This window comes from Coffea eugenioides, chromosome 8 (assembly GCF_003713205.1).
Source record: "Coffea eugenioides isolate CCC68of chromosome 8, Ceug_1.0, whole genome shotgun sequence".
NCBI classification, from domain to species: domain Eukaryota; kingdom Viridiplantae; phylum Streptophyta; class Magnoliopsida; order Gentianales; family Rubiaceae; genus Coffea; species Coffea eugenioides.
In genome coordinates this window covers 36,348,720-36,361,281 of record NC_040042.1, presented here as the reverse complement: position 1 = coordinate 36,361,281, position 12,562 = coordinate 36,348,720, and the positions used below count along the sequence as shown (strand labels likewise).

Sequence of the window (12,562 nt, the reverse complement as noted above, 5' to 3'; positions counted from 1 at the left end):
GGTATACTCGGTACTTCTTTTGTTCTGTTGGAAGTAATGCAGTTTCTTTTGTACTTTTTTTGTCATGCCTTCTGATCAAATCTATGTATATTTTGTAAGGGAGAATTGGAGGTCCCTTTTTCATGGTTGTAATGACTGAATTGCAATATTATTTAAAGATTATTGACTTCTAGGTAGAATTGTTGCAGTTTCCTTTCTCAATTGAATTGTGAATATCTTGGCATCATTTACGAATGTGTTTTACAGGGATAATTTTCAAATAATGTCTTTATTTGGCCTCTAAATTGCCATCACTTTACATGTGTAATAAGATGCTAGATAGATATTTTCTAATTCAAATGTTAAATCATTCTTAAATATAGGCTCAAAAGATCTTGAAAGGCTGTTAATTTCACATCAAGAAATGTCCATTATAGTTTACAATAGCACTAAATACAACATTGCTGATATCTCACTAGCAACATAATACATCCCAACCTACACATTCACCCACTACAAGCAAAAAATCCCAAAATTCTGAATGAATGTGTTTTAGCCATTAGTTTGAACAACATTGCTAATCACTAGTAGCTTGTCACAAACTGCTAAAACATAGCTATTCCATCCTAATTTTTGACCTTTTACACCAGCAAAACAAACAACAACAACAATATCAACAACACAATTGCATAGACTAATTTTCTTTCCCTTGCTCTTAGTCTTTCAATTGTGGCATCCTTAGCATTCATACTCCACAGCAAACCAGGTATCAAAGCAGTAGATCTTTGGCACATTATTAGATCATACCACTCGAAATAGTTGCAACCTTATTTATCTCTTCTGCCCTTCACGGTCAAGAAAATAATGCTTCAGAAAAAACCTAAAATTCGAAAGCTGAAGCAAGAATTTGAGATAGTCCATACCTTCTTCATGCTGCAGCTGAAATACTTTCTTCCAAGGTTGCTGTGTGTCCAAGAGGTAATCATCATTTCTTGTAACTTATAGTGTCAAAACTATTCTGGTTTCATGACTGCATACAACGAGATAAGAAGACAAATTTGACAAAATTATGCCATGAATGTGAATGGATGAAGGAAACCCGAAGCTCTTCAGTCTCGAACTCTACAAGTCTTTGTCACTTCCCGTCAATTGAATTTGGCTACAAGGGTTTTTTCTCCAATTGGGGAAGAATAAAGAGAACGACGGAAAGAAAGAAAGGGATTGATTGGATTTTGTCTTTGTTAAAAAAAAAGTTTTGCCAATCGCCTAATTATATAGTAGACTAATACTAATTAATATAATTAACTCCATTTGCTGATTGTGTTTTGTCTTTGCTAATAAAAAAAGGGGGGACTAGATAGCTGGAAATAATTTTTTATTAGTTTTCACACTTAAAAATTTGAAAAAAGGATTGTGAGTGCCGGCACGTGCTCTCACGTGACTTTTTCTGGCAAAAATATTTGTTTTCCAAAATAGATTAGGGACTAGTTTCGTGCATTGGTTTTAAATTGGGGACCAAAACTCCAATTTTCCTTTTTAAAAAAAAATAATTTTTCACACTATTAGTATAAAGAAATTTTTCATGACTCGGTTTGAATTGATGACTCAAAATTTACATTCACATTTAAAGAGTTTTCTTATTATATGTAGGGCACATATTTAAACCTGTTTCTGTATAATAAATTTTTGGGTAAAAAACAAAAAAGCCCCATGTGATAAACCTAATACACAAAAAAGCCCCCCATGGTTTCAAAATATACAACACGACTCCTCATGCTTTGAACTAAATTGTAAAGGTGACGGAATCCGTTAAACTTAACAGAAATGGTCAAAATGACCAAAATACCCTGATCTAATTCAACAAAAAAACAGCTCAAAAAATCATTTATTTTATTTTGTAAGTAGAGAGAATTGAGAGTTAAGGGGTAGAATAGGTATATTTGATAAAAATTAGGTATAAAAATTTTTTTTTTAGGTTCCAATATGTCATTTCCGTTAAGTTTAACGGATTCCGTCACCTTTACAATTTAGTTCAAAGCATGAGGGGTCGTATTGTATATTTTGAAACCATGAGGGGCTTTTCTGTGTATTAGGTTTATCACAGGGGGTTTTTTTGTTTTTAACCCTAAATTTTTACACCATAAATATATTTAAGATGTATTTGATTCGCAGTTTTTCTCCTCCTACACATGGTGCGTGTTGAGGTTATTTCAAGTCACTTATGCACATATTTTTTTTGTTACATTTAGTGATTGTGAATTCGGTATTCTAAGGTCACTTTTGCACATAAATCTCTTAATATCCAAGAATTTAAAATTGGGATAATAATTTGGATTTTTCTATAAATTTTCCCATGAAAAAAATAACCTTTTTTTTTTTCGAAAGATCAATGTAAAAAGTATGCTTGAAAGGCTTAAAAATGAATGAGAACAATTTCGAATTATTTTATTTCATGAAGGACAATTCTACTTGCTATGTATTTAAGTTCATCGATAATAAATATTGCAAACTTTTGTCCTCTCCATGAAACATGAGTTATTTAGAGGGGCCAAAGTTAAATTAATCCAACCCCTCTTCTTCAGCTGCTTCTTAGGGCTAAACGGTGTCGTTTGGTGGGTGGGGTGTGGGGAGCGGCGGGTGCTGGAATCTGGTGAACCCCGTTCACGTCTACCGGGACTTTTTCCATCTCCTCAATTCCACTGTTTATTCCACTGTAGCCAAGGATTTTTGCGAAAACTCCCAATCTCCTCTGCATAATTAATTTCATTTTATTTATTTATTTATTTTAATTTTTTTGTAGTTTTTGCTTGTTTACGCAAAAATCATTGACTAGCAGAGGGCAGAGGAATGAGTGTTTTTGCTGGATCGGATCTGAATCGTTCACCAGTTTCCACTGTCTTTTCTTATTTTCTTCTATGATTTTTTCCTTTGAATTTAGTTGATAAAATTTGTTGCTTTTTATGTTGTTGATTACTAAATTATGTATTTGTTTTTCCTTTTTGTTACTATACTCAGTTATTTGGGAGTTGAATTTATTTGTAGAACAGGCAAATTTAAAAGGAAAAAGTTCAAGAAAGTTATTTATTCTATTTAGTTATACTATGGTTAATTGTATATGTGGTGGTGTTGTTTTTGTATCTCAAAATGATTAGTCAAAAGTAAGAAATTTGAATTTTGATCATAAGGAATTTCGGGTACATTGCAGGGTATATTATTAGTTAATGGGAAAGGAATAATTCAAACATCGAAAATAAAAAGAGTGCATTTTTCTGTTTTAGTAGTAGTTTTACTTTTTGGGGAGGAATTTTGTATCTAGATGTTGTAGATTAGTCAGTTGTAATGAGCATCTTGATGCATTTGGACTTGGAAGGCACAATTATCTAGTAGAACATTGGCATTTGCCTTGTAGGAGTATTCCACATTGTAAAAGAGGCATTAGTGGAGGCTTAGAGATTGAGTGTGAAGTTGATTTATCATCAAGCTAATTACATAATCCCCAGTTATCTTTTCTATTCTTCAGGCAAATTTGATCTATAAAATGCTGCAGAAAATGCGCTTATGCCTGTAGAGTTTTACAGATAGGTTTATCAAACAGTAGTTTACAAGAGTCCTTTCTGTTCAATGATCATATTATCCCTTTTTGAATTCTTAAACCTTTTTTTTCAAAGGAGTATACAACATCTGTTTGGTTCTGTTGTATGCGGTTTTATACACAGACATGACTGTATCCAAATATGCATATGCATGTACAACAAGTCTGGTGCTTTTACTGGGGTAATTGTGGTTTTAACTTATAGATGAAAACTTGTACTAGTATACAGAGTTCTTGTATTGCAAGGAAATGATAAAACAACCCCCAGGATGAACTCAAAATATCTGTTGATTTGCTTGCTTGTCACCATTGCACTGCACCTGGTTTTAGGTAAAGCCCTTGTTGAGGACTGTGCATGGCTGACGGGGAGACTGTGTACCTGGCTTCATAAGAAAAGATCCCCTGGTCTACATGCAGTTATTAACGTGTCGGTTAGTAAAAGCTGTGAGTTGGTTTATCATTTCTCTATCATAAGAAATCAGTGGTGCATATTTGTCCCTGTTTCATCCATCTTTGTAGATTTTCTTAAGCACTGACATATCAGCCACTGGTTAAAGGAATTGTTACTTTTCATGGCTACAGGCTGCAATCTTTTTCTAAATAGTTAAGTTAATTCGTTGTCCTGTTTGACTCCTGAATGTTGTAAAGCAGCCTTATTTCGCCACTCAAGCAGAATTAGAAAAGATGCCTGGACCATTAAGAATACTTGTGCCTTCAAGGTTACTTCTTTTTCTTGAAAACCTGAACTTGTATTATTTCAGGTTTACTCCCCTTTGTATGAGTTCCTTGAAGACTTGCTGATTTTCCTGCTTTATTTTAGGAGACAGTCATGATAAAAGCAATGTCAAATTGTTGTTAGATACAATTTTGTTGGTATTCCTTCTAGATTCATTGAACTGATGGTACTTGACTATCACTTGTCAGCCTTGTCTGAACAATTTATTTATGTATCTGGAGTATATCGTGTTCAATTGAATCCACATGCTTATTTGTGTAATGAAGGCTGTTCAATGCTCCATCAAATGTTGGCAAATGATTTTCCATCCTATACATAAAACATGCCTAGAATTGTTCAATGCTCCAACGAATGTTGGCAATTGATTTTCCATCCTGGACATAAAAACGTGCTTAGAATTTGTACACAATCTTGACACTGATACTACTATTCTCTTTATTACTACAATGTAAAAGAAGGGCAAACTTTTTCTGCATCACATGTGCGACATTCTAAGATACGGGCTTCTCAAATGACACCTCGGATGGTTACTACCTTCAATTTCCTTGATTTGCAGTCCCATGGAGATATGATGCCGTGTTGCAACGGTGAAATAGTTGGTTCCATGAGATATGATAATCTTCCTCTTCTTGTCTCTCTGAAACTCATGATGGAGCTCCCTCTCAAGCTTAATAGACAGCCTTCTTTTTCATCTCTGCGCCTGCAAAAGGTACGCATTTCCTCTTCAATTTCGCAACCTTGAAGGCTGACCACATGAAGACCTTCTAGAGAACAAGTAGCATGAAGTTGACAATTGGTATAACAGATAATTGTTGCAGCTTAATCTTGGACAACACTCAGAGCTCTGGCAACTGCAGTGTAGAATATGCAAGGCTATAATATGGCAATGAAGGTAGAGTGAGGAAGGGTGATGTCGTCTGTGAGTTATGATTTTTTTTTTTTTTGATGTATTCTTTCTGATTGTTTGTGAGTGCTAGAATATACAGCAACGGGCCTTAATTATAAATGACAAATCAATTGTGCAAGTTAGAGCGGGCTTGGATGGGTGCTTGTTCCTTGGGAGATTTGGTGGGTATTATGTGTTTTAAGAACAAATCTAAAATCCCAAGTACTCATTCTGTTCCGATTCCAATTCACTTTTTGTTCCAGTTCCAATTCACCTTTTGTGGGTATCAGATCCTTTGCATCATATGCAGATTGGTTACAGTCCGTAGATATCCAATCCAATTTTCATAGCTTTTCTTTCACTAATGTACACTGTTTTTTTTTTCCTTTTTTTCTTATTACTTGAGTCTTTAAACATATGAGTTTCAAAAGCTGTCGTTGAAGTATTACATGATATTTGAATTTTTTTTATCAGAACTTAACTCCTTTGTAATGTGACAGACAAGTATAAAATGATTTCAGTCTAGCAAAAAAAAGTAATAATAATAATAGTAATGACTCGTATATTAGTATGGCAAATAACTCGCAGGATATTGTAGAACTAAAATCTTAGATGAATGTACAACTATATAAGCAGAAATATGTAAAATCAACACAAAAATCCTAAATTTTGTAATGTCTTCTAGAGAAGATTTATTGATCTAGTACCTTCTAATTCATCTATCAAATTAAAGAAAAAGTATTTCATAAAAAATAAAGAATCAACAAAATTATGAACAAATCTATCCAATATCTCAAATTAACCACAAAAGAGTTTAACTTTCCGAACCCAAAAACAAATTTGATAGGATTTGTAAAATTAACTCCCAAAAAAAGTAGAAAAATATCATGAATATAAAAACAAAAGATAAAAGAGGAAAGGGATTGCGCTTCTTTATCTATCAAGTTCAACTTCATTATCATATTCACTATCAATAATGTAAAAGAAAATATATAAGAGAAGAGGGGGAAAAAGAAAAGAAAAGAAAAGAAGATGAGCGGAACTTGTAGAGTGCTTCCTCGAGATTAAGATTATTAAAAGAGAAAGAGAATTGAGGGTTCCTTCAGTTTTTAGTTAGATTAGTCATTTTGTTTTTAAGTTGTGCCAAGTAAGTTTTTTTTTTTTAATTTGAAAAAAAAATGGCCATCAACCAACTTGTAGTAGCAGACAATTAGTTGTAGATATTGGGTTTTCATAGAACACCAAAGTTCAATAAAGTGAGCAGCCCATTACAAAATATCCAAATCCGAAATCAAAATTCAAAAATTTATTTCGATTCACCGATTTTGACTAGTCTTTTTAACTTTTCGAGTTTCTCATAAAATTGAACCGGTATGCTAGTTTGTTGTCCAACCAATCGAATCGACTGGTCCGATTCGATTCTTCAAACACCGGCCGGAAGAGCTCTATTCAATTTGGGTCATTCATGTAAATGAACTCGATTCAATATGAGTGTGCCCTGAAAATGGATCACAAACAGGAATAAAGCCAAACTTCTATGAATAACTTTGCTTTCTTTGCACCGTACAAGTTGTTTTCTTGATTCATTTACTTATTTATGTGTCAACTTTTTAAGGGGGCTAAATAAATTGTAGAAGTTTCGAAGAAGAATATTGATGGGAAAAAAGAAATATTTAGGAGATGAAGTAGGTCCATATGTAGCAGGCATGAATGATCTTGTCTTCCACTGAGAGATTAGTCCTAATGGTTACAGAATTCTAGGGCAAAGAGAGAGAGAGAGGGAGGGTACAAAGGTGTTGGATCAAAAATAGAGAATGAATGACAAATTGAATGTACAGGAAGTGCCCATTGCCAGTTTCCTAGTTAGAAACTAGTGGTGATGATTTCACCCTAACTTCGTGGTAAGTTTTTGAACTGTGACCATCCTATTTTTCTATTTAAAATATTAATTAATTAAGGAAACGAAAGTCTCTCCAAAAAAAAAAAAACTTTGTATGTATTTGCATTTGCTTCCTTTCTTGATTTCATCCTATATTGCAAGCTCCTTGTAAGCAATTATAGATCCAGCAGTATCCATCTTTCTAATGAGGCACCATTTATAAGATTAAAAATCTTGCCTTATTCAAATAGTACAATTTAATGAAGCATTTTGATCAATTACACATGAGTAAGTCCACGGATATCATCATCTTCTCAGAACCAAAATGCAGAGATTGACATAGGAATCATTCCAAGGTCCACAAGTTTTGAGAATTTTGGAGGCACTATTCCAATTTAACCCTTTTTATACCGGTGTCGCCCTTGTTGCTCTATAGATTTTGGCCTTTTTGGTCTTTTTATTGCGAATAGTAGTATTTTTAGTGGTTGGGCGCGGCCTGCTTCATATGTCTGCCCAGATTCCTTTGGGTGTCTCAAATTTTTTGAGAAATCATTTTGGGTTCGCCGCCTTATGTTAGCCCACTATATGTTTGCGTTTGGGACACAAGAAAAATACCATCCATATATAGCAAAAAACATATGATACGCAAACAAAACAGCAACTTTAGCTGCCAAATTATTCTTCACAAGTTAAATAGTATCAACAACAAACAATAATACACCTCAAATTATACAAAAAAATCATACACAACCTAGAATAATACACCTCAAATTATAGTATCATACACACTAAGAAATCCTTCAATTAATCCGCTCTCACAACTTTAACTAGCATAAAATTAATGAGAACCAATAATCAAATCACAAATAGGCAAAATCATAAATATACTACTGTAAACAATAAAAATACCAAAAAAATTAAAAATGTGAAATAATTAATCACTCTACCAATAGAAAAACATATCATAATCATAATCATTCAAAATAATACAAAATATGATAACTTCATACTACATTATAAAAATTATATTACAAATCTTTGCACATGTTCCACTATAAAATACATGTACACATAATTAATAAAGAAATGGAGGAGGATTGGATTGAATGATCAAATAAGAGAAATGGTAAGTAAGAGATTTTAAAACCAAAACTAGAGATGGCAAAATGGGCGGGATTTGCTTGGGCTTAATATGGAATCGAGTCATATGGGTTTGGGCCCAATCTTACCCATATGTGTTTTGGGATTAACTTGGGCGGGATTACTTTGGGATGGGTTTAGATTGATCCCGCCCAAACCCAAATCTATTTTCTACATATTTTTTTCCTTTAATTCATTTTTTATTTTTTAAATAACTTTAATATCTTCTACACTTTTTAAATAACAACAATTACTTCACAAAGACATACATTTTGATAAGAACAAAATGAACTTCAAAACCTTCTATCATAGCACATAAATACATACAACAAGCATTACTACACCGTGCAACTAGTCTGCGTGTAGAAGTCATCAGTCCAAAATCAAGCCTCTGTCATCAAGACGCTATCCATCAAGAAGTGATCTTTCCATTCACCAAGGCTTGCAAAAGATAAAAATCCACATAACAGTGGGAGAAACAGAGCAATGGTACTATAGAATAGACATCTTCTCAACCAATATGGAAAACACGGATTGTTGCCATTCACTTTGGTATCCACCAAAGATTTGGATTCCTGGAGCAAAAAGAGTAAAGAGGTTGACAAAGAAAACTTTTGAGAACATGCAATATAAACTTCTGAGATTACAAACTGTCATGTTGTACCTTATACTCCACTACCAAGTTTAGCCACCAATCTTTGGACATCAACACTCATTTCTGCGTCCTCTTCTACCTCAGAAGCATCATAACCTGCCATTATTTAAAAAGAACCAAAATTAATAGAAAAGAAAATAAACATATTTGACATTTAAAATTTCAAATTAATATTACCTTCGCCACCATAAATCCAGTCTCGAGAACATAGCAATGCTTCAACATTGCTTGGCAAAAGTGCATTTCGAAACTTTCCAAGGATTCGACCTCCATGACTGAATGCAGATTCAGATGCAACCGTTGTAATGGGAATGCTCAAAATGTCTCTTGCTAATAAGGAAAGTTCAGGACATCTCAGCATATTTCCTTTCCAAAAATCAAGAATATTAAATTTCTTATCTCTTGGAAGTAATTTCTCCTCCAAGTAAATACCTAATTGGGACTTGGAAATAGATGCCTCATGTTGGCTATTATAGGAATCAAACTCCAAATCTAACTCATCCCTTATTTCACCATCATTTTCAGCATTAGCAATCCTATCTTGGGATTCTAAACAAGCAAGAGACTGGCCTTGTAAATATACCTCAAACAATGCTTCTAACTTGTCTTTAAAATTTTTAACCTTTTCCTCAGCAGTCAAAGGATCAAGCTTTTCAAAACAAAATTGCAAGTAGCGTAATTTATACCTCGGATCCAAAATGAAAGCCAAAGATAGAATGACACTGTAGCAGTCCCAATACTTTTTAAACTTCGCATTCATAAACTCAGCCATACCATGTATAAAATCATCAGAACTATGAAGATTTTTTCGAATCAACAATTCTATTCTCCACACCTTGAGAAAATACAAATTTGCAGTAGGATAATATGACCCAGAAAACAGTAATGTCATTTCATAAAAAGGTTGTAAAAATTCAGCAACCTTCTTAATCTTCATCCACTCATAATCTGATGGGCAGTGTTCGTACAGTCCATCTACTCTCTGCAAACGATGAAATGCTGCTCGATAAGGTAACGCACTATCCAACATCAAATAAGTGGAATTCCACCTTGTTGGCACATCTTGTTGTAATTTCTTGCTAGCATCCAAGGAAACATATTTCACACATTTAGCAAATTTCATGCCTCTCATCTCCGAACCTCTAACAAATTTGACACTCTCTCTAATCTTGACCACAGAAGAATCAATAGCTTTAAGACCATGCTGAACTATCAAATTTAAAATATGTGCACCACAACGCATATGAAGATGGTCACCATTACATATTAAAGAATCTATCACCAAAAAATGATCCTTTAGTGCTTCTATTATCCCAGTTTGGTAACTTGCATTATCTAATGTAACACTAAAAATTTTTCGCTCAATACCCCATTCCTTCAAAAACTGAATCAACTGATCACCTAAAAGTGGACCATTATGTGGGGGAGGTATGTGTCGAAAAATCAATACTTTTTTTCTCAAAGTCCAACTCTCATCAATATAGTGCCCTGTCACAGCCATGTAGCCATCTGTAGTTAACGAACTCCATAAATCTGAAGTTAAACAAATCCTACCAGGAATCACCTCTAATTCCTTTTTTAATTTTTCCTTTTCCCTATTGTATAATTTTAATATATCAGACTTGGCTGTATTTCTTGAGAGAGTTTGGACAGTTGGATTCAAAAATTTGTGCAAGTCCCTTATACCTTGATGTTCTACAAAGCTAAAAGGATAGTTATGCCGTGCTATTGCCAAAGATATATGCTCTCGATACACGTCATGGTCAACCATCAAGTATTGTGCTGCTTGTTCTTTGCTATTCGAACATCCTCTAGATATGTGACGGTTCATTCCTGATGTACCTGATATGCCGTCTGCCAGTAATACAGCACCACATAACATACATTCGGCTCTTTGTCTTCCATCAGGATCAACCTCCTTTTTTTTGAAAACATCCCAAACTTTAGAATATCTTCCTGGCTTAGAAGAACTTGCATGGCTTGCTTGACTATAGTCATCTTCAGGTTCTAAACTACCTTGTTGATCCATTGGAACCTATTAAATAGCATGAACACAACCCAAAAAATTACAACCACCTAGAGCAATATGATTAGAATCAGAAAATTAGCTTGCATGAGCTCATAAAGAGAGAGGAATCTGTCTGGAATCAATGTTCCATTTTATATGCAATCTCAATTACTACACATTTCTCTTGCATACATCACAAGAAACAACTAAAAATTAAGGAAATAAAACCGAAGGATAAAAGTCTCAGCAAAGCAAATTGGTCCGAGTCCGAAATTGTTGTATTTGTAAGTTTACTAGCACCTCTTTGGTCAAATAATATAATATGTAGTGCATTGCCAAAAACGAACGTATTGAGTAAATAAAACCAACCTAGAAGTAGTGGTTGGAGATCAAACTTTAAAATTTAACCAACCCAAGTGCACTTGGAAGTTAAACTTAAAAAAGTTGATCGACATTAGGCAGGCAGCAGCACTGGTTTGGATATTCACCTGCCACTGTCCTTTTCCTCTGCTTTTCCCTTGCAGCAGAACAAGGTTGGCTTGTAAACCTGCAGTATTACAACATGTATCAAGTCATACCTCCCTTTATGCAATTCCAAAGATATTTTAATGTAACAAAGGGGATTCAGAGCCATTGAAAAATGTTATTCTGGGGAAACCAAAGGAAACCAAGTCATACCCGAATATTTTTTGGTAAACATCCATTATATCAAAGAAATCATGCATTCCCCTCACATTTTTACGTAGGAAGGATAATGGCAGCACTTACTCATTCCTAAAATTTGACACCTATAGCTGAAGTTAATTAATTAAACAGTAATGAATGTTGGAGAATTGACAACATCCATGTGCAATTATGAGAGCAAAATTACAGATAGAAGATGCGGCAATTTGCCGTATTAGTGACTGCCAAGTGCCCCCCAACAATAAATTCGATAATTCATCTCCAAATCAAATACATAGGAGGTTCTTTTTTTTTATATATTTTTTACTTTTAATGCAGAGGGTTTTTTTTCCCCTCTTCTTCTACGTATAGGATTGATCCTCAGTTTGATGTTTCGCCATTATGATGTAACTTTCAAGTGCCAAGGATTCATGCGACCAATTCAAGAGAGAATTTCACAGCAGGTGCTTTTCTATATTTCCTCAATTAAACATATTTCTTATCCTTCACAACACATTTACAGCAATTCCCACTACATCAACTAGGAAAATACCCAAATATAAACAAGAAAACCGAGTAATTAGGAAGGAAGGTATATGAGAATGAAATAACTACCGGGAGAGCAGAGGTCGGAGTAGCCGTGGAGAGCGGAGGAAGAAAGGGAGGTGGAGGAATCGTTGAGGGAGCTGCGGATGAAGAAAGGAGAGGAGTTTCGAAGTATATTTTTTAGGAAGATATTTGGGCTAGTGGGTACCCAAGTATTTCCCACCCTTTCCCATTCATTGCTGGGTATAGTCGGGATGTGTCCCAACTTAAACCCAATACTAAATTATAATATCCATCCCGCCCAAAGTTCCTTTGGGCTTGGGTAGCCCAATGGGACTTGGGACAAATTGCCAGCTCTAGACCAAAACCTTCTTTTTATAAAACAATAATAAAAAAATAATAATAATAACTATCATACCCCAAAAACACATAAAAAGCAAACATATGATATGGGCACCCCGCGACACCGCGGGACCAA

General features: G+C 34.3%; 2 protein-coding genes across 5 annotated transcripts; one reads left to right on the top strand and one right to left on the bottom strand.

Annotated features, from left to right (window-relative positions):
• Nucleotides 1-2,949: 2,949 nt before the first annotated feature.
• Nucleotides 2,950-5,428, top strand: LOC113781290. 4 transcript variants are annotated; one of them, XR_003469571.1, is made up of 3 exons: nt 2,950-4,002; nt 4,223-5,016; nt 5,113-5,428. XR_003469571.1 is itself a non-coding variant. In XM_027327201.1 (3 exons), the coding sequence occupies exons 1-3, from the start codon at nt 3,841-3,843 to the stop codon at nt 5,195-5,197; spliced, it is 387 nt and encodes a 128-aa protein (XP_027183002.1). In that variant the 5' UTR covers nt 2,950-3,840; the 3' UTR covers nt 5,198-5,428. The 4 variants fall into 4 exon arrangements, 2 of the variants coding, with proteins under 2 accessions (XP_027183002.1, XP_027183003.1); XR_003469570.1 differs by having other exon boundaries at nt 2,950-4,290; nt 4,864-5,016; XM_027327201.1 differs by having other exon boundaries at nt 4,864-5,016; nt 5,126-5,428.
• Nucleotides 5,429-8,450: 3,022 nt separating this feature from the next.
• Nucleotides 8,451-12,226, bottom strand: LOC113781309. Its single transcript, XM_027327226.1, has 6 exons — nt 12,154-12,226; nt 11,245-11,422; nt 10,710-10,902; nt 9,045-9,197; nt 8,877-8,963; nt 8,451-8,787 (listed from the first exon to the last, which is right to left on the bottom strand). The coding sequence occupies exons 3-5, from the start codon at nt 10,894-10,896 to the stop codon at nt 8,878-8,880; spliced, it is 426 nt and encodes a 141-aa protein (XP_027183027.1). The 5' UTR covers nt 10,897-10,902; nt 11,245-11,422; nt 12,154-12,226; the 3' UTR covers nt 8,451-8,787; nt 8,877.
• Nucleotides 12,227-12,562: the final 336 nt, after the last annotated feature.

Bases quoted from the DNA above. Each gene is read 5' to 3' on its own strand.
- LOC113781290 (XM_027327201.1), top strand. From the start codon at position 3,841: ATGAACTCAAAATATCTGTTGATTTGCTTGCTTGTCACCATTGCACTG. The intron at 4,003-4,863 runs GTTAGTAAAAGC...CTTGATTTGCAG, and splicing joins ATGCAGTTATTAACGTGTCG to TCCCATGGAGATATGATGCC. The intron at 5,017-5,125 runs GTACGCATTTCC...TAATTGTTGCAG, and splicing joins CATCTCTGCGCCTGCAAAAG to CTTAATCTTGGACAACACTC.
- LOC113781309 (XM_027327226.1), bottom strand. From the start codon at position 10,896: ATGGATCAACAAGGTAGTTTAGAACCTGAAGATGACTATAGTCAAGCA. The intron at 9,198-10,709 runs GTACATCAGGAA...TTTCCTTATTAG, and splicing joins ACTGGCAGACGGCATATCAG to CAAGAGACATTTTGAGCATT. The intron at 8,964-9,044 runs GTAATATTAATT...AAATAATGGCAG, and splicing joins CTGGATTTATGGTGGCGAAG to GTTATGATGCTTCTGAGGTA.